This window comes from Lagopus muta, chromosome 3 (assembly GCF_023343835.1).
Source record: "Lagopus muta isolate bLagMut1 chromosome 3, bLagMut1 primary, whole genome shotgun sequence".
NCBI classification, from domain to species: Eukaryota; Metazoa; Chordata; class Aves; order Galliformes; family Phasianidae; genus Lagopus; species Lagopus muta.
The window spans coordinates 93,236,995-93,259,253 of record NC_064435.1 but is presented as its reverse complement, the minus strand read 5'-3'; the positions used below and the strand labels follow the sequence as shown (position 1 = coordinate 93,259,253).

General features: G+C 40.1%; 1 protein-coding gene across 14 annotated transcripts in view; it reads left to right on the top strand.

Annotated features, from left to right (window-relative positions):
• The window catches only part of TPK1 (thiamin pyrophosphokinase 1), a 214,438-nt gene that overhangs the window by 84,076 nt on the left and 108,103 nt on the right, over window positions 1-22,259 (top strand). For all 14 annotated transcript variants that reach the window (XR_007375793.1, XR_007375794.1, XM_048939505.1 and 11 more), the window contains exon 5: window positions 9,799-9,894. Coding sequence is in view for 12 of the 14 variants with exons in the window: in XM_048939505.1 (XP_048795462.1) it covers window positions 9,799-9,894 (96 nt within the window). In the remaining 2 variants the exon portion in view is untranslated. The remainder of the gene's footprint in view (window positions 1-9,798; window positions 9,895-22,259) is intronic.

Below are 22,259 nucleotides of genomic sequence, written 5' to 3'. Positions count from 1 at the left end.
ATCATAATGTTCCAGAAATACCATAAATTCTTCAGAGATGCTGATCTTAGCTGATCTTAGTGGCACTTCTGTAGAGCTGTACGTGTTTGTACTCATCAGTTGCTGGCAATGAAGTTGCTGGCTGCTGTAGTGGGCAGTGGTTTTCTTCTTCTGAGTTTGTCCTTCTGTCTATCAGAATGTCAGCATGTCATTTCCTTGAGCTCATTCTTCCCAGATGCTTTGGTGGTCTTTGGAAAAAAGTTGTAAAGCTATGTTTGATTTTTAGTTGCTTATTATTGTAATTGTCATTCTCTGCATTGCAGTATACCTTGTTGAAATATATGATGACTTCAATTATTATTTTTTTTTTTATTTAGGGAAATGTGTTTTTACCCATCCATGTGAAGACTAGGCATTCGCATAATCTATTCCATCTTTATAATTCTTGGACTCATCAATGATCAGTTCAGTGTTGTAGCTAAATAAGTAGGAATTTGCCATTCATAGAGAAGGAGAAATATAGCAGGAAAGAAGTTTGCAAAACTGAAGGAAGAGAAGGAGGGACTGTGCATGTCATTTGAAATGCTGAGTACAGAAGTTGATCTGCAAAATTGAGCTAAGGATATATAGCAGCTAGCATTCTCCTTCTGAACTGTATGTAATGATCCGGAAACAGTGACAAACTCTAAACAAGGAATAATCTTGCACAGGCAAATATATTTTCTGCTGCTTGTAACACATGGCTTTTACATTGAGGCTGAGAGAGTTTTTAGAAACTGTAAGACAAAACAATAAAAAAATTTTAAAAATTGGTGCTATCTAACCATATACACAGCTCAACTAGAAGTTACACAGATAAAGGCTGTTGTTCATAAAGGAAAACTAACAAGCAATTGAAGTAATCAGGGACTTTCTCAAAGGTTTCAGTCTTAGGACTAATCTTGCTGTTTTCATTAACACACCAATACTAAAGGAAGAATGTGCTGATGAGTTGTACTGATTGCACAAATTTTGGAGCTCTGTACGCATGTAGGACAAAATTTATCTTTTTATCTTGCTGTCTCTAGGGATTTAAAATCTTTGAATCCCTTTGTATTCTTTTTGTACATGTGGGCAGAGCTGTGTAAGTAAGCATCATTTTTGTGAGCTTTATGCACATTTGGAGCCTGATCTTGATCCGTTCCATGCAGTAATTGATACTTGAGATACAGCTCGCTTCTCAGTCCGAATTCTTTTCAAATCAACTATATACCTCTGAAAACTAGGGAAATACTGACAGATAGTAGCTAAGGAGCAAAATTTGTACATAAAATCTGTCTGAGTGCACAAGATAGAGATGAGCCTCTCTGGCTTTATATAGGGTGGCAGGTCCCTTGTCTGACAAAGGATCATATCTAGACTGTGTTACGTATGGCTAAAATTTGGCAGCCCAAATCCTTGGACACACCTCAGCAAGAAGCCTTACTGTTGTCTCTGTCTTACCTTGAGGTGAATAGTGAGGATTGGAAATCAGAATCCGATGTCAATTGAAACATAATGCTTACTTATTAACACAAGTTCTTTAGAATATCTGTCAGCCCACAAGGGATTAACCTGGAGCAATTTTAATTGAATAAAACAAAAACTTACTGTGCATCTGGTGTTGCGGCATTTAGAATTCAGGCAGCCTCTCTTTCTCCATCCTGTCTCATAAAGATAGCTCAAATAGTTGAATTTCAAGGAATGCTGCATCCCATACTCTTCAGCTTTGTGGTTGAGGCAGCTTTTCTGCTTTATTGCATGCATATGCTTCATTTAATTGCATTGCTATTTGCGTAGAGTACCAAAGATAATGTTAGTTTTTGTGTGTGCTTAGGCATAGCTACAGCACTTTAGAAATTGAGTTCTAAGTTTTGGTTCAAAGTGCATTCAAATCAGCAAAAAGATTCTCATTGATAGAACTGGATGTAGTTTATGCTGTCTGCATTTGATGGCGTGTTCTTCCATTCTGTCTGAGACTAGTGCTGTTCCAACTCTCTGATTCCTCTTACATGAGCTGCCTCCTGTCTTCATACATAAATGCATGCAGTTAGAGCTTCTGTTTAGAGTTTCTGTTTACACTTAACTTTTGAAGGAATGAAACCAATCCTACGAATAGGTTAGGGTCCTAAGGGTGTAATCAGTGCAGTTGAAGGAAGATTTTCACAGCGCTGATCATAGAGTCAGATTGACCATCAATTAAAACTTCTCCCTCTGAATCTTTCTTTTTCGGACAAGGAAGAGCACATAAGGGAAACTTTGAAGATGATCCAAAGATAGCAGATGGCTGTCACTGCTGTGCTGTGCTCAGGTTTAATCATCAGATTGGAGAAATCACGTCTGGGTTGCACAGAGATGTACAAAAGGAGGTTTACTGTTTATATGTCAGAAATGGATATGGAAAGGGGCCAGGGCTGTATGTGTGAGTCTGCATCTTCTGATAGGCCCTTCTGCTTCAGTTTTTTACATAACACCCTTAGCTTTTGCTTGATTATTCAAAAGTGTTAAAAGGTGTTGTTGGTCTTCTGATAAAGGCATTGTGGTTGTAAACATTTTATTGCAATTCTTGGTCTTTGGGTAAATTCTTAAGATGTTTGCTTTTATTCATTAAGCTTAATAAATCTGAATTTGCTGCAGTACAGGTAATCATTTGGAACATAAGCTGTGCTCTTTGATCTTCTTTTTGTTTGTTTTTTCTCCTTTAAGAAGGGTTTTTTGAGGGGTTTCATTTCTGTCATTATCATCCTCAGTTTTCTTGCACTTCATTTTGTTAGAGGTTGCAAAGAAGGGATGTTGTCTTTCCTCAGTATTATTAAAATACCAGATAAATTTATTCAAATTTTGTTAATGTCAGTCAACTGCCATGATTTTGTAATCTGTTTTCCTTTGAAAGGAGGCAAGCTAATTAATACAGAAGAACACTTTCTGCTATCTCTACAACAAATATATGCTATGAAAAAGCTGCCCTCCACCAGAAGCCACATGCTGCTCATTAAAAACTAAAACAGGAAACATTTTATTTACTTCGAAAAGGGCCATATCAAAATAGATAAAGCACAAGGGAGAAAAGGCTGCAGCTGCTATAGTCTAACTTCCAATTACAAAGCTCTATTTTTAACCCTTGTCAAATTTGACAAGTTCTTGCAGCTTCTGATTTGCAGAGGGTGTGCAGATGTTTACATATGTTTACTGGTTTTGTTTCACTGGGCAATAGTTGCTGAATAAAACAAGTAGTGTTGTGTAGAGTTAGAAATTAGCAATGGTCAAAACTGGAGATTTGTTTTTCAATAATGAGATTTTTCACTTGAGTGCAGATCTCCATTATTTGGCTTCCAGTGCATACACTTCATCATAATTAACAAATTCCCGAGTTAATCAGAATGGCAGCAGTACTTAATGTGCAGCTGAGTGAGTTAAGTCATCAGCCACCTCAGAACTGAGGGCCAATACAACTGTACTGTATTAGCTTTGCACTGATGCCAAGCATTCAGCCAAATTTGAGTCCAAGAACTGAAAGAAAATGAATTTCAGTTAATTATGTAGTTTTGTCTATTTAAATATCTGAAATCATGTTCACCAATTACATTTATTTGTTATATTCTTTACTAAGCAAATTAAAAGACAGCTTATATAACTAAGCTGATCAAAAGATTAATAAGGGTGTGTGGAAATGGACATCTACACACTGCTGTCTTCAAATGCATAACATGCTGTGATGCAACATGTGGGAGAAGGACTGAGATATTCAGACTCACATTTCACAGGCTGTCTGGTTTCAGCATCTGTCTGAAATAGGGGGTGCAATAATCCAATTAGGTGCACCTGGCATTCTCCACCTCCTTTAGCAGTGGGCCGCCTGTAACTGCTACAATGCGGCAGAACAGCCAAAGTTTAATAATGGGTGCCACATCCACACTCAGCAGCTATACTGTCATCAGATGTAGTCTATTGTTTTCTTTCCTGCTGTGTGGTATTGATTTTTCTAACCTTTCTTAATGTTATTTGTGCTTGGCTTTTTAACTTTCTTACCAAAGGTTAATGGTATTAAGTTGAGTAGATATCTATAGAACTACAAGCATTATTGCCTGTCTTGCAGTTACTGTGATGTCCTTTCATTAAATCCTGGCTACAGCAGAGAGTATTGCTGTGAAGATTTTTGTCATTTGTGAGGAATATGGTGAAGGTTGCCAAGAACTGCACCTGAACTGTCATCCGGTTCTATGTTGAGAATCACTAGATTTGATAGTCTGTAGCAACAGATTTATCTAAAACTTTTACCATCTTGTGAGCATGAGCTGCACAGACATCCACTCCAGCAAGGTCAGGGATAGGACACTGGAGGATCTAAGTGCTGCTGCTCTCCTCTTCCGTTTTAGTTCTGACCATGTGTGCCTCTTCACCATTGTGGCAAAAGGAGTGGATCTAAACCCCCTGTCTTTTCCAAAGCTGGCTCTCCGTTTGATGTGAAAAGAGAATGAAGAGTCGCAGTTTGATCTGACAGAATGGTGGCTTTACTGATGGCACTCTGCCAACTTTTGTTCAGCTCTACAGCAATAGTTGTATAATGTGTCAAAGGTGCAAACGGCCGAGTGAACTGTTTTAGGATACCGCTGTTAAGTTAGGTTTTGTTTTTAGCAATTGCTGTCACAGCAACATCTTGGTACCAATGTCATGGGTCCAGGAGCCCTCCTTCATAACAAAGTATGTGTTTGATATCCCATTTACAGATTTAGAAGGCCACATTTCTGTCATTTGTATTGGAGACCTTCCACTGTGAATGTGCAAAGAGGGCAGTGGCAGAGCTGAGCAGAGGACATCTGCATCTCAGCTTTCTACTGGAGCTGCAGTCAGTAGCCTGACGTGCCTCTCAGCTACTGCACAGAAATTACCTGGCCTCTGAGGTCCTCCAAATACCTGTTGAAAAGAATCCTGAGAAGCCAGGCCAGAGCCAATTTCAAGTGAAATGTACTTAATAGTAAAGGCAAAAAATAATAAATAATAATTTAAGTTGTAAATCATCACTTCTGAAACATGTGGACAGTTAAGTAAGTTTGGTCTTTCCTGGCTGGAAAGTACAATTGTATTCTGCCTGCAGCTGCCAAAACCTGACTGCCCAAGCAGAATATTGGGCTCATTAGCACTTACAGGAAAGAGTATTTCAGAAGTGCTGGTGGAGGGAGGGGGTTATTCAGTTATTTATAAACCAACACCTGTGAACCACTTCTGCCAGCAAGGAGTGGTCCTGGAAAAATATAAATGGTTTTCTTCTCTTCTGCTCATTTAAGAGCTGTTAACTCACGTTCCACCTCTTTGCCCATGCCCAGCAGTAGCTGTCCCTGCCACTGATTTTTTCTTCATCTAACCAAAAGGCTTGTTCTGCAAGACTGGGGAGGCTCTGTCTGTTACAGTTTCTCACGTCTTGTTACTTTTTGCCCTTGTTGGTGCCAATAAATAATAAATGCACTTGAGGGCACAGTAGTGTTTATTGCAGACCCCGCATCAGTGTTACATTTTGGCTATTCCTGGTGAGGAGTGAAGACACAGCAGCTCTTCACCTTTTTTGACACTTGTGCGGAATACAGGTTGCAGCTTCATTCTTAGTCTCTCCATGGCTGTAGCAGTACTGCCTTTGCAAGGGAAGCCTCTGATTACATGTACATCTGTGGCATGCTACCACTCATCAGGTCTGTTACTACTGCTTGAAAAGGCATTTGGAGCAATAACATGTACCAGAAAAGTTACAGCTTCACCATTGACAATTTTTCCTTTTGGAGTGTTTTGAGGAGGCAGCAAGAGGAAGGGGTGTAATAAAAAGCATGTCATTATCTGCTCTTTGTTCTTTTCTCTTCATCCAGATCCCCTACTGCACGGCAGCTTTGCTTATTTTTATATGCATCCTGATAGGGTGGGGAAGCATTTCAGAAATAGCATTATGTCTTTCTACTGGAGACTCATTATTTTGTTGCATGCAAACCTCTAAACTCTGTCCATGCACCGATCTAGGAAATTTTATCTTCTACACCTTTATTTTCACCACTGAGGCAAAGGCAACCTGAAAGTTCTATTTTTATTCTGGTGTAACAAAACAATGTATTTTATATACAGAAGCACACATACAAAGATTCTGTATTCTGAATGTTTATTTCTTGTCAGTTGTTATGGTATACAGCAGAAGCATAAAATCTGTCAGGTGAAGAGAAAAACTAGGAGGCTTTTAAAGGGACCAAGAAGTGGTAGCAGAGGAAACCTCTAAATATTGTTCTTGTTTTAATTTACAACGGTATAGGCGTATTTTGAGTATTTGAAATCTCTTTGAATAGTGACTTTATGCAGTAGATAAGTTTCACTTTTTCTTACTCGGATCTTTATCAGAGGCTTAGGAATTGCTTTAACACTCAATTAAGAACTTTGACCTCCCACTCTTTTCTACTATTACATGTTCTCATCTGTATTTCTGGAGCCTGTTGAGTATAACTTCCTGGTCTAGGTATTAGATGGACTCACCTAAGGTTAAGCCTTACAAGACCTAGTGCTCACCAGTACAGAGGAGAGCATTAGAGATGTTAAGACTGTGGGCAGCCTGGGCTGTAGTGACCATGCCCTGGTGCATTTTGTGATCTCAAGGAATGCAGGCCTGGCAAAAAGCAGTCAGGGCGCTGTGCTTCAGGAGAGCAAAATTCCATTGGCTCAAGGAACTGCTGGATGGGATTTCCTGGGAAACTGTCCTTAAGGGCATAGGAACAGAACAGAGCTGGCAGCTCTTTAAGAACACCCTTTTGTGAGCACAAGAGCTCTCCATCATCCAGCAGAAGAAATCGAGCAGAGGAGGCAGGTGATCAGCATGGCTGAGCAAGGACTTGCAACTGAGAGAAAAGAGGGAAATGTACAGGAAGTGGAAGCAGGGTTGTATAGCCTGTGAAAAATATAGGGACATTGAACATGTGTAGAAATAGCATCAGGAAAGCCAAGGCAAAGATGGAGCTGAACTTGGCAAGAGATGAGAAAAATAAGAAGGGGTTCTAGGGGTACGTAGGCAGGAGGAGACAGACAAAGATCATAGATTCCCCCTCTGATAAATGAGGATGGAAAACTGGCTTCCTCAGACATGGAAAAAGCTGAGGTATTCAATAATAGCTTTGCCTTGGTCTTCACTGGTGGTCAGGCTCCTCTGCATGTCTGCCCTGAACCTCTAGGTGAGGGTGAGAGGAGTGGATTCTGACTCAAAGTAATAGTGGAACAAATCTGAGACCTCCTCATGAAACTGAATGTATATAGCTCCATGGGCTAGGTGGAGGGCTGGAGCACCTCTCCTATGGAGAAGGGTTGATGGAACTGGGTTTGTTAAGCTTGGAAAAGGGAAGGCTCGGGGGAGACTTCATTGTGGCCTTCCAGTACTTGAAGGGAGCATATAAACTGGAGGGGGAACGGCTGTTTGTGAGGGTGGATGGTGACAGGACAAGGGGAATGGTTTTAAAGTGAGACAGGGGAGGTTTAGGTTGGATATTAGGAGGAAGTTTTTCACCCCGAGGGTGGTGATGCAGTGGAACAGGTTGCTCAAGGAGGCTGTGGATGCCCCATCCCTGCAGGCATTCAAGGCCAGGCTGGATGTGGCTCTGGGCAGCCTGGTCTGCTGGTTGGCAACTCTGTCCGTGGCAGGGGGTTGAAACTAGATGTCCTTTGAAGTCCTTTTCAATGCAGGTCATTCCATGATTCCACAATTTTATGACCCACTGCAAGGTGACTGTTTTATAATCACTGTAAATTCACAACTTCGCTGATTCTGGGAAACTTGAGCACTTTTTTATACATACATTTATGCACAAATCAATATAAGTACCAGACGCATAGTAACTGTAGGACCAGAGTGAGGATTTTTTTTTCTGGAACTTGATCCTGGAAGTACTGTATAACCCTGAGCTTTCCATATCTGATTTTGTCTGTCCAACAGAACACTGCAGAACAGTCTTGTCCAACCCACATCCCACAAACTGCATTTGTGTCTGGACAACTAATAATGCAATCCCACAAGATTGGAAATTTTTAACCTTGATATGTGATTTTTTTTTATGTTTTTCATGAATCAGTTTCATGTAGCTTGAGTACAGACTGCATAGGTGACAACAGAAAGTGCATTAGTGCAGTGCTAACTCCACCTTTCGTGCCTGCCATACACACTCTGTTGAATTAAAACCTATGTGTCTTGCCTGTTACGTACACTTGTGCCACTTGCTGAGTAAAAAACACTGATTGCTGATGATAACATTTCGGCCTACCTACATGTGTGCGTGCCTGTGGTGCCCTGGCAATGGTTGGTAAAAAAAGAGGAACTTAAATAACTAACAGAAAATGAGGTAGTTGCCACCAGCATTTGATGAAATATCTCTGCATCTTACATCAAGAAAATTTACGTTCGAGAGCTTTAAAAATGAATAATATCATGCAAATGATTGTCAAAGCTGTGAGTTTCATAAAGTCCAAGTGATTGAATCATCACCAGTTCCAGGAGTTCCTTAAAAGTAGAGATGCTGTTTATGGGGACATTATTTACTTTTCCAAAGTAAGGTTGCTAACTGTGGGTAAAACGTTAAAAGAAATTTATGATTTGCAAACTGAAATTAAGGTAATTGTGGAATCAAAAGGAAAATCTGTGCCAGAACTTGAGGATGAAAAATAGCTCACATTCATTAGCATTTTTGGTGGATTTGATCACTCTATTTAAACGAGTTAGACATCGAACTTCAAGGAGAAAATCAACTTATCTGAGCTATATATCAGGCCATTATAGCATTCAAAATTAATCTTAAATGATGGCAAGCTCAAGTTACAGAAAATAATTTTATTCATTTTGATACATTGGCTGAACACACTCCTGTAACTGTGAAAAATATGCAGCCTTGCTTTCCATTTTAATAAAGGAATTTGAAAATTCATTTCAAGGTTTCTGAAAAAATCATCGTTTTTTTTTGGAAAATTCATGACTCCATTTTTTGTTGACATAAATACATTACCTGTGAATTTTCAAGTGGAATGTATAGAGTTGCAATTAAACATTCAGCTCAGAGAAAAATTTGGTCATGTCTCTTCGCTAGACTTCTATAAAGCCTGTCTTGCTGGAGAAAGATATCCCTCATTTCAAAATCATGCTATGTCAACACTTTTTATCAGGATGTATGTTTGTGAACAACTGTTTTCAAGAATGAAGCACAGGAAGAGTAAAATTAGTTCAAAAATCTCTGATGAGCATCTTGATAATTTGTTAAGAATTGTGACCACTTCCATCAAATAAGACTCTGATGCATTAGTTTCACGAAAACAGGGTCAGATATTCTACTAATTTTTGTTTTTGATGCCCTCTTTTTTATATGTTTCAAGAGAAAATGCTTTAAAAAAACCACAAAGTTTTGTTACTTTTATACATGAACTATGGTATGTATAGTATGTATTTTGTATGCAGCCCAAGACAATTCCTTTTCATTCAGTGTGGCCCAGGCAAGTCAAGATGTTGGACACCCATAATGTAGAACATGTTTATCCACATCTAGGAATGTTCTCTATGGGTTTGGAATATCTGTTCCTATGCCTGTAAAAAATCTAGATCATCATAATTTGGTCAGCTGGGATCTAGGGTCTTCGGTCTTTATAAGGGTAGCAGTCTCTTACTTAATTCTCCATCTCCACGCAGAGACTTGAAGAGCTGCTAACTGCAGTTAACTTCAGCAGAGATAGCATTAGTTCTCAAAACTGAAAAATGTGGTAAGTTTAATTTATTTTTCTCTCTCTGTTTTGCTGTTTACTCACTAGGGATGTGAGTTAATTGAGACCATGGATCAAGATTTAACAGACTTCACCAAGTGCCTTCAGATACTCCAGAAAAAGATAGAAGAGAAGGGCCTCCAGGTAAAGACACAACTTTGTCCCTTCTTATTTGTATCTACTGTTCATCTCAACATACTTAGAATTATTTTTTATGTTTGCACTGAAAGGAAGCAATATTTTCAATAGCCATTCTGAGGTTTTGCCATATTCTCTGCACACATTGTAAACATTGATGATTCTGCTGAATAGAATTACGGAGTGTGTCAATGCACGACTGTTGGTTTTCCTAAAAGGCTGCTTCTATTGGTTTTTGTTAACAAACAAGTCAAAATGCAGAAGAGAGTTGTGACTCTCTGATGTTCAAAGTAAGAGCCCTACCTTAGAAATATGTTCTCAAGTCTTGGCATGCTGAGCCTTAATGTTCATATCTCCTTGATTTCCTCCCAAAGATGAGATGGGAAGGAGAACTTTATTGTGTCAGCATTACATATGGTGAGTAATATCTCCTTCTGCAAAAGGTTCCCCTGAAATTCAAGAGAACCTTTATAGAAAAAGCAGTGCGCTAAGCCTAAAAAGATCTGTTTGGAGTTGTGAGCTGCTCCTTTCATTTGAAAAGCATATAAGGCACCATTTCCTCTCCCCTTCCGTAGCTTGGTTTCAGAAGCCCTCCTGTTTCTCTGAGATGCAAAGTTACAGTTTTTCAAGAATTTCCAACAGGATGATCTGATGACAGGAATGCTCTTGGAATTGCTGCCCATGAGCATTCCTTCGTAAGGGCTGAGCTCTCTCCTCCTCTCTCTACCACTGGATGAAGAGTTGAGAGGAAGCAACTGTTACATGCTCTTACCAACATTGAGGACAAGAGGCTTATAAGAAAATGAATGCAAGAGCACAAGATGGAAGGGCATGTATATGTCATCCTTTCCCATTTTCATTGTAGCAAGACAGGAAAGTTCACCGGCAGTTTGACATCTCTTCTCCATCAAGGCAGCAAGAAATAGAAATGTCAGTATCTCTCACTCTTTTTTTTCCTCCTCACTCCAAGCTGATGCATAATTACCCATGTTTTGCTGAAGTTGTTTTGAAATGTCTGAATCTTGTGAATGAGATGTATCCATGGAACCCTTTGCACTCTACAACCTCCTGAAGGGAGGTTGTGGTGAAGAGGGATTTGGCCTCTTCTCCCAGGCAACAAGCAGGACATGGGGTAATGGCCGCAAGTTGTATCAGAGGAGGTTTAGGTTGGACATAAGGAAGAACTTCTTCTCTCAGAGATTGGTCAGGCACTGGAATGGCTGCCCAGGGAGGTGGTGGAGTTGCCGTCCCTGGAGTGTTCAAGAGGCAACTGGATGACGTGCTGCGTGACATGGTTTAGTGCTTGTGGTGGCAATGGTGATGAGGAGATGGTTGGACTGGATGATCTTATAGGTCATTTCCAACCTTGTGATTCTATGATTCTATGATTCTATGATTCAGAGTGCTGTTGCACAGTGTCCAGTACACACTGTTAATCATTAGTTATTTTTTCTGCCATTAGTATAGACGAAGATAGGAGAGTTTCTCAGGCACCTCTCTGAAGTCATTGAACCAGTTTCTCCTCAGCTGAGACACAGACCTGTAGGAAGAAGAGAGATTTTCCTCATATTGTCAAAGTAGACTAGCCGTCTACAACCATCTACCGTTGGTTGTTTGTTATCTTTCCAGATCACTCATGCCAAGATGCTGGCATGCAATGATGGATGCACTCCATAAAACTCTCTGCCACATAAATTGCGTGCATTTGACTTTATCTGTATATTGAGATGGCATATTATCATCCAGGTTAGTATCATACACATCTCTATCACAGGTAATTCCCGCAAATACTGGATACCTTTCTCCATGGTGGTCCATTTGCCTGGGTAACATTCCAGATTTTCTTTGAAGGGCTATCTTTTCTTCACAGCTTACAAGGCCACCACCATAGAGTGAAGGATTGTATCCCTTTTCCAGTCACTTTGTCAGTGCCACCTTCCCTAGAAAGATAGCCTAGCTGCTTGGCTTCACTGCCAATTAAATCCAGGTCGTTAGTCCCATTATCCTAGCACTGGAGCAGCCAGGTGACAACATGTTCATCTGGACAATACTGTAATCTTTTCACATATTTCATATCTCACTCAGTTTTAGGGACAGATGGTTTCTGTCTCTTTTATGAGTTCTGCGTCTCCTTCCTTCTCCCATTCTTGTGATGCCCCTTTTTCATCTTCATCTTCTTCTGTCTTTGTAGGAATTTCTCTCCTTATTAAATTATCTGACTTTTCTAGACATCACTTCCTTTTGCTTATAAGGGCAAATGATACTGGCACTGGCTTGTTCTCTGGTTGAACTGTGGGTCTTGTCACAGGGATTGAAGTGACCACAGAGTGGGTCACAAGGGTTGGGGCAACCGCAGGGCCTGTCAGAAGGATTAGGCAACCGCAAGGCCCATTCACAAGAATTGGTGCAACCACAGGATCCATTTCAGGGCCTGGAGCAGGCACTGGGTCTGTAACAGGGGTTAGAACATCCACAAAGTCTGCTGCAAGTGTTGTATCAACCATAGTTGGTTCAGGGTCTAGAAGTAGAGAAAAGTTATTCACCTGCATCTGCATTTACGGCTTGAGATACAAACTTGCATGTTAGAATGTGGATTTTTTTCTCCTTTGGGAAAAAATATCATAAAAGCTTTTAGCTTAGAATATTACCTAGGTGGAATATGTTTTTCTAGTTCCAGGTGAATGAAATTGTATTTCTGCAGCTCTGATTTTTACCTATTGTCTTATTCAGATACACTACACTACAAGCCTGTTTCCCAATAATTTATACTTGAAATTACTAGACAAGAAAACTATCTCTTCAGTATTAAAATTAAACAAATAAATGTATTTTAAAATAAAAAAAAAAAAAGGAAAGAAAAAGATTTTAGTTGTGCTGTGTTTGCTGCTCTTTCTGGGTAGCAATATGTTAAGCTAGGAAATTAAGTTAAATCAGCACATACTGTGGACCTATATTCAGTGACATAGTTTCTCTGGATGAAATTCCATTGCAAGACGCTGAAATATTTGAAACTGATGTTCTTCAGTTCGTTAGAAAGTAAGGTATCATTTATTTGCTACACTGGATAGATAGAATTTTTGCTCTGGTCTATTAGTCACCTCTGTTGAGGAGGTTTTTGAGTGTTTGGGAGTTTATGGGGGAATGTTTTGTTCCAAACAAATTAAGTTCTGATGGTTTGTTTTCCATTTCTGCACATCTGTTCTCCTTTTCCTCTTCATTCCCACTCACCCAGATCACTTGCGAACAAATGTGAACAGAGGAACAGCATGTTGAAAGGTAATTACATTGTACAGCATTCTTGCATGTGGTCACTTGAGAGGGAGATGAGGTGAGAGAGATGCTCTGTACCCCCTAAGAGAAGGCTGCAAAGTGAGTTCAGATTTCACTAGTTACTGGAGAATTCAGTTTGGGAAGAAGCCTTAAAAATGCTTTTACCACAAGGAAGAGTACAACTGGAGTTGACAGTTTACTCAGATCTGGTAGGAAAAAACACCTTGTTAGTTCTTGAACTGCTTGATTGATAATGAACAGTGGTAATGCTGTCTTCTAAAAGACAGCGAAGTTCTAATTTGCCAAGTTCATCATTACTTCTTCCCTTTCTTAAAGGAAAACTCTTAGAAAGTGTCTGAGTCCTGAAAGTCATTCATTTCTGATTTCCATTACGAAATGCAGTATCATATTTTGCTTGGTTAGCCAAGATGTGCAAGGAAGCAGTTTTAGGATCACTTTACAATACCTGAGTCACCTGTGTACATTTATACTCACTGCAATGAATGTTTGAACAAGCAGTACCCTGCATTTATGAAAGTTAGAATCAGTCCTAGTTTTCCCTTTCACAGTGCTAATTCATTCGTGATATGAATTGTGCTGGATGGGTGGTGAGGCAGTGAAGTACCATGAACTAACATAAAGGCTGTTATACAAGGGCTGTTCTGAAAATACTGCCTCTCACTTTATTATGTTGGTTTATGATGTCAAAGGTGGATGTTTGTGGTGTGGCAGTAGGTGTTGAGCCAATACTCCATTTCGTTGCTGTGCAACAGATGGCAGCAGGGGGGCAGTCTGACAAAATGGTGTCTGACATGGAAGTGTGTATGAAGCAAAGGTGTGGAACTGGATTCCTCCATGCAGAAAAAATTGTGCCCATTTACATGCACTGACATTTGCTGAACATTTGTGGAGACCAAACAGAGGATGTTTGCATAGTGAGATGGTGGGAGGTGCATTTCAGCAATGGCAACAGCAGTGTGAATTACACTTCTCATTCCAGATGGCCAGTGAACATTTTTATTAGTGCAGCAGGCATGCAATGCCTGTTCATTGCTAGCAAAAAATGCATAACTTATGGCGATGACTATGTTGAAAAATAGTGTTTTGTAGCTGAGAATTTGTTCTATCAAATTTTATTCTTGTGTGCTCTTTGCATCTGTTGTAGTTTGCATGGAAATAAATGGGAGGCATTACTTACGGAACAACCTACATGTATTGCTTTCTGTATGACTGTGAGTACGGGTGAACACATGCATGCATGTAGGCTGTATATGTACCCACAATTTTTCTGACAGCATACCTTCCTTCTGTGTTCTGTTTTTTTTTGTGTGTGTGTTTTGTTTTGTTTTTAATGCCTCAGTAGCTCTGTTTTCTGACATTTGTTTCTTCTACCGTTAATTGTCTATTCAATCTTACGTATGCATATTTTGTTTTATTGCTTTAATCAGTATCCAATTCATTCTATGTTTATGTGACATAGTTTTTGTTTCTTTGTTACAAGACCTTCAAATAAACTTATTTTCAGTAATTTCAGTAACTGTGTTATGTTCTTAGCTTTCTCTTATGTAACACAAACTATTACAAAACACTATCTGAACTGGCAAAAAAGATAGATTTGCTTACAGTATTCTTTTTAGAGATCATAGAATCATAGAATCATAGAATCACTAAGGTTGGAAAAGACCTAAAAGATCATCCAGTCCAACCGTTCACCTATTCCCAATAGCTCCTACTAAACCATGTCCCTCAACACAACATCCAGCCTTTCCTTGAACACCCCCAGGGTCGGTGACTCCACCACCTCCCTGGGCAGTCCATTCCAGTGCCTGACCACCCTTTCTGAAAAGTAATACTTCCTCATGTCCAGCCTGAATTTCCCCTGCCGTAGCTTGAAACCATTCCCCCTGGTCCTATCACTAATGACACGAGAGAAGAGGCCAACCCCCAGCTCACTACAACCTCCCTTCAGGAAGTTATAGAGAGCAATAAGGTCTCCCCTGAGCCTCCTCTTCTCCAGGCTGAACATTCCCAGCTCCTTCAGCCTCTCCTCATATGGCCTGTGTTCCAGACCCCTCACCAGCTTCGTTGCCCTTCTTTGAACACGTTCCAGGGCCTCAATATCTTTCTTGCAGTGAGGGGCCCAAAACTGGACACAGTACTCGAGGTGCGGCCTCACTAGTGCTGAATACAGAGGAACAATCACCTCTCTGCTCCTGCTTGCAACACTGTTTCTGATGCAAGCCAGGATGCCACTGGCCTTCTTGGCCACCTGGGCACACTGTCGGCTCATGTTCAGCCGAGCATCAATCAATACCCCCAGGTCCATTTCCTCTACGCAGTCCTCCAGCCACACCGCCCCAAGCCTGTAGCGTCGCCTGGGGTTGTTGTGGCCGAAGTGCAGGACCCGGCATTTGGCCTTGTTGAATGATGAACAGATCTTACATTGAAAGTGAGTTAAAAAGTGAAACCTGTTCTGTGGATCGGGAAGCAGAGGTGTAGAAACAACTTCTGCAGTCTCCCAGTGTGCCAGCAGCACAGTCGGGGATAATCTTCCAGTTCCCAATCTTCATATGGTGATCTTGCCCTAACACTCCCCAGTCTCACTCGCAGGCAGTTGCAGCAGCATTCTTCATTAAGAAGTGGGAATTTGTTTATCAATTATGCAATCCCCAGGAGAATCTGCATAACGTAATGGTAGGTTTAAGCCATTATCTTCATCTCAGAGTTACAAACTCTGCATTCTGTTTCATCTAAACTACCATTCAGTCTTAAAGCTAAGCTCCAGGACTACTTCATGTTTAACTTCTATTATCTTTTCTGCTTGAAAGTTAAAGCAACTCATTTGCTTGTTTGAGCTGAAGATATAAAAAGTTGATTTTATTGAAAACTAATTGCATTTTAGTGGTTTAATGTGACTATATTTCAATTGATAAAAGCATCAGTGTCAATATGAAAAATGAAAAAAATCTATCTTCAAATGCAATTACAGTGCAGGGCTAAGAGTAAACCTGTTCATGTCTGGTGGCACTGTCAGGTTTTTCTTCTTAATGCCTCACCTCCCACGAGGACAGAAAATGCAAATGATACATATTTTAAGGGAAGTTAAAAACATTTATATAAGGTTTACATGTTGTCAAGTACTGTATCAAAATATTTTAATACTATTAAATTATTAATAGTTATTAATAGTAAAATTCTCTTCATTAACCTCTTTGGCAGAAACAACCAAGTTTGAAGATACTACTAATTCATACTTCCAAGATGTAGAATTTTATAATAACTTTCAACAGGGGTAAATCTGTCTGGAGGATAGAAAGACATATCCTTGAACACTGACCATTTCAACTCTAAGGACCAGATCCACTTTCTAGAATGGCAGCATCTAACCCTTCCTACCTACTGCTGAAATATTTTAAGGCTCCATAGTGCGAAGGTAGCAAGGTACATATCCTGCAATTAAGGATATCAGAAACGCCCTAATTCTAGGGAACAGGTAGACCAGGCTTTTTTCATGTTCAACTGTAGCTGTGGACATCAAGACACACTGAATTTGTGTTAAAGAATTTTATGTGAAATGGATGTCAGCAGGAGCACATGACATCATATGTACTGTGAACCTTTTTTACACTACTTTTGCATTCTCTTCCGGGCTTGTATTTGATCTGTGAAGATGAGTTAACAGAAAAAGGCATGAGCGTAGTGATATATATATATATAGAATACATTGGTTTCTGCTTGTTGAAACAAAGCTAAACCCCATGTCAAATTTTGGTGACAGAAAGAGCAAAAGAGAAAACTACAGTTTATTAGGGCAATTTAGGGGATAGAGAGGTCAGAGATACACTCATTATCCAAGGCTTTTGACAATTCGCCAGTATCTCAGTTTAGTGAAAGAATAAATAGGTTTGAAACATAAAACATGAGTTTACTAGGAGTGGTTTACTGTTCCTCTTGTAATCTCCAATTATAACAGGAATTGTGATTTTTCTTTTTTGCTACCAAATTTTAAATCAGTCCAGCTCCTCTGCCTTCAACAGCACAGCTTGTTCTGCTTTTCTGATAGCAGCTGCTCCTGATGGAAAGATCTCCATGCTGGGAAGGTGGCTGGGCTGCATTAGTACACTGGTATTCTCAAAGTCTGCTGCACTTGTGCTGACCAAGCCTTGCTAATGAAGCTCTAGAAGGAAATTTTGAGGAGCCATGGGTTTTGACACAGAGAATTTGTCTGCAGCTTGAGGACCAAGAGCCCATTTTGTTGCTGGAGATGTTCATAAATAACATTTTTTTGGTTCTTGTTTTGTTTAATACATAAGCACTGTAATGTTAGGAAATGTCTTCTTTGTAACATGAGTGTTTTTAGGAAATTACGTTTAGATAATGGGATGTAGGTTTATTTTTATAATTAAGCGTATTAAAAAAAAGGTTTGAAGATTGCAATAGGCAGTGCAATTTTTTCAACTCAGTATGATATCTTACTATTTGTCTGAGAATCTTGTCAAGAATAAATGATGGATTTGTGGGAATTTCCTGTTCAAGGAAACTTATTTAACCTAAGCACTGCATAGAGCACTCTTTTTTTTTTTCTCCCATTATATTTTTCCAATTTTTGTACCTTTGGGCATTTGAATAATCAAAAGAAACAGTGAAATTGTAATATTAGTTAAATCTTTTGAAGCCATTGTGGGTTTTTCTTTTTCATTTTTTTCTTGTCTAGAATGGGAATGTAGGGGTGGAAGTAGGCAAGTAGTGACGTTGTTGCAAAGTAGAATGTTATGAGAAGTGGATGGTGCTCAACAGAAGTGATTGAGCCTGCAGCCCAAGCCCTCATCTACTCTGCAGCCCCAAGGCCTCTGGTAGCCTTCAGCTTATCCCGAACCTCAGCCATAAGTTCTGAGTCTTGGCCAAAAGGAAGGAGATGGGTCATACAGCAGTTTATCTCTTTACAAATAGTTTGAGGCAGCCTGGCAATCCTTGGAAGTCCACACAGTGCTCCCGCTGTGACAGAAGTAGTAGATGGTAGGATACCATCTCAGGCCCACAGACAGGATGACAGCCTCTAGCTGACAGGCTCTTATTTCCTGAGGAGTCAGATGACCAAAGCAACAAGCAAATTGCTGCTAGAGAAGAGGATCCCATCTAAGCAAAGTGCGGACACTGCTATGTAACTGTGTATATCATCCCTGTAGGAAATAATTGCCATGCCTTTCGTGTAAGACACTAGAAAGCCAATTGCCTCGCTCCAATTACTGGAGTAAAGGTGATTTGTATTGTATACCTGGAGTGAGATGGAGATACAAAAAGATGGCAAATGTTCTCCCAGTTTACTACAAATTCATAGTTAGGGAGATAGGAAAGGGAAGGTGAGTGATAGCAAAAAGACAGGAAGTAAAAATGAGAGTTCTTTATAAAAAGCAGGAAGTAATCACCACCATAGATTCCAGCAGCATTCTATTGATCCAAGGATATCTGTAGGTTGATGAGGAAGGCTCTCTTTCTTGCTTCCTTTTTCTCTCTTTTAATCATTCAAACAGTCATTTAATACTGTCCTGTCAGGCTTGGGTTCCAAGGTGATAGCTCATGTTGGTATGTGCATCCTTTATAGTGTCAAACTGAATAGTAAATACAACATTCACACCACTATTTAAGTGTTTACTTTTCAGCATAAAATATGCTTCAATATATGCATGCTGCTACAATAAATTTGTTCTCTTTCATCTCCCTCCAGTATTTTGTATTAAAGCAGTAGACTTTTGAATGTTAGGAAATGAAGTAATGAAGGTGACAAGATACCAATGAAGTGTGGAGGTGATAAGAAGTGGTGTTCAAATGCAGTATCTGATCTGTAATTGGCATAGAAATATATGGGATAATAGCAGTGGATGGTCTTCTTGGTCTCACAGGGAGGAAGGTTTATGGCTCCAGAGCTTTCATGACATGTTGTTCTTGCCTTCCCTCTTTCCTTTAGGATGGTCTTTCTTGTAATTTGTTCCAGTGCTACCGATTTCTTATCTGATATAAGTTTCTTATCTGATATAAGGAGCACAGTTTTAAAAAGAGTGGGCATCCTCTGCTGTCAGTTTGAGCTTTGAGGCTTTGCTCTTGGATGGCGTGGTGATGCTTGTGTTACAAAGCAGGATATGAAGTTCTTTTCACCTACCTGAGGCAGTTCCCAGCTTCTTCTGTCCTTTCACCCTTCTCCTTAAATAACTTGTCCATCACTTTTCTAAGTAAAGTCTTCTCATTTAATCCACCCATACCAGAAAGAGAGATGTTTGCTGAGCCCGTTTTCCATGGAAAAAGAGTGTTTAGCAAGCCAGCAGACAATTTATAGCAAATTGTGTATTTTTGTAGTCTCTGTGGAAATGGAAGCAGGGAGCTGAGCAGCCTCACACTGATGTGATGGCACCCTCAGTAACCTCAAGGTTACAGCCTGCTCTAAATTGTACCCTAAGGCAGAAGAAAGAAAGGAAGGAAGAAGAATCCAAAGTGCCAGGTGCAGAGTGTTTCTTTGTGCTTCTCTTTTCCTTGAACAGCCCCACTGCAACGCCTAAAGCCATTTCAAAAGATGCTGATGTATAAATTTAATTTAAAGATGACAAATCCCATGATTAGAACTTCAACTCTTTATGAAATGAAGCTTGATTGCACTAAAAATGCTGTAGAAGGAATTTAAGTCAGGCTTTATAAAGTCTAATAGAATGCAGCCCACTTTACACTTGTTCTTGCTAGGATCTTGATATTCTTAGCAGTTATTATCACCTTTTCTCTGGAAATGAATAGCACTGTGTGAAAACAAAAAGGGATAAAAGGACTTTTGACAGGACATTTAAGTGAATTATGGATATTTCAATTGAAGTGCAGTGTGTTAGTCAAGTGCTACCTGCTGGGCAGGAGCTGGGTATAATTCTCTAGCCTCATACGGGAAAAATGAATGGCCTTTCCTCAGTAGTGGGCAAATCTATAAATGCTCTGTGCTTGGGTTTTCACTTTTTCTTATTCTGTGGGATTACAAAGATTCATGCATGTGCATTCACATTCTGTCCAGTTTCCTTAGTGCTTGGTGGAATGAGAATCAGAGATTGCAGGGAAGAAGCAGATTGTTTTGTTAGCTTGCAGATTTGCTTTTTTTGAATGGAGGTGATAGCTTTAAGATGAAAAATCTGTTGAGGTTTTGCTGGAGTAAGCCTCTTTGTCTGTTTGTTAAATAAATAAACAAATTGTGTATCCTAAACCTTCCAGCAGAGATTTTATGTCCCAAAATATCTGGATGTCCATCACTGCCTCCAGGACTCTGCAGTGAAACGCAAACTGTCTGCTGTCACCCAAGCGTAGAATTCAGCTTTTCTCTCTGCCCATTCCTGGGGTACTCTAGCTGGTTTTGTTTCCATACCTGTCACAGACATATTTTTCTACTTTACAGGAACAAAGAAACCAGAATAATAGCTACATTTCCTTTTACAGTATCTTTTTTAGTCTTCTCCAAACATACCACAACCACAAACCTCAGTTTTTACCATTGTGTTTGTACAAGTCTATGGGGCCTTATGATATGCATCCCAGGGTCCTGAAGGAATTAGTTGATGTACTTGGCAAGCCACTCTGCATCATATTTGAAAAATCATGGCCTTCATGTGAAGTCCCTTGTGACCAGAAAAGGTCCTCCTTTCCTCCATCACTCCTGTTTTTAAGAAAGGGAGAAAGGGAACTAGAGGCTGGGGATCCTCACATCTGTTCCTGGGAAAATCATGGAACAGATTCTCCTGGAAGCTATGGTAAGGCACGTGCAAGATAAGAAGGTGATCTGTGACAGCCATCATTGCTTTACCAAGGGCAAATTGTGTCTGACTAATCTGGTGTCGTTATATGATGAAATGATGGCATCAGTAGACAAAGGAAGAGGAACTGATGTCATCTACCTGGACTTGAGAAGGACTTGGAGGTCCTGGCAGATGGAAAGCTGAACGTGAGCCAGCAGCATGTGATTGCAGTCCAGAGGGCCAACTGCATCTTGGGCTGCATCAAAAGAGGGGTGGCAAGCAGGATAAGAGATTTCATTTACCCCTTCTTCTACTTAGGAGGTGGTGAGGCAATGGAACAGATTGAACAGAGAAGTTGTGTATACCCCTCCATGGTGGTGTTCAAGACCAGGATGCATAGGGCACTGGGCAGCCTGATCTAGCTGTTAGCAACTCTGCCCATGGCAGAGAGGTTGGAACTAGATGATCTTTAAGGTCCCATCCCTCTCAAGCCATTATTTTCAACAGATCTATTCCATGATACATTGGTTTTATTTTCTTACATTTATTACCAGCTCCCAAGATCACTGTGCAATTGCTACTGAATAAGGAGTAGGATTTCTGTATCACTTATGCAAAAGGAGGTGATGAGAGTGCTTTCCAAGGATACAAATGCTATGGAGCAGTAGCATTTAATAAAGTAATAAAGAAGAAAAAAAAAATTGTTCATCCCATCCAACAACCAATAACAGCTCTTGAGTACAATCTCTATTCAGAGAAACGCTGCTAGCCCTTAAATGAGGGGTGAAGGGATGGATCCAGGCTCCATCCCTTCCTGTCAGTCAGGTGCCTTGCTTGCACCTGAGCTCACTAGGTTAGCCACATCTTCTCATCTGGTGCTTAGTCGTTGGTTCAGGCTGTGACCTGGCAATCCCACTGCAACTTATATTACACTTCAAAATGTGGAAGTATACATATGCATCATTCCCTGCCCCTCAGAGTGGCCATAGGCTTAGGCCTTGTAAAGCAGAAAACTTCACCAGATGGCTATTGTCATTGGAGCTTCTAAAAGCTTTAGAGCTGCAATGTGTTTGGGCTCTGCATGCTACTTACTAAATGGTAGCTTTTGAAATTACAGTTACTGAACGTACTTGACCTGCATGGTGGAAGTAATAAAAATATTTTGCACTCAGTGACTTTCTATCTGAGGAACTAAAAGCTCTTAAATAAGCTCTCTGCTTGTAAGAAGTAAAGAGTGTACAGAGGCTTTATGAGGTGTTTGGGACTCAAAATTGCTGGCTGACTCCATGGCCTGGGGCTCAATCAAGGATTGCTTCTATCCCTAGCAGCAACACCTGGGAGATA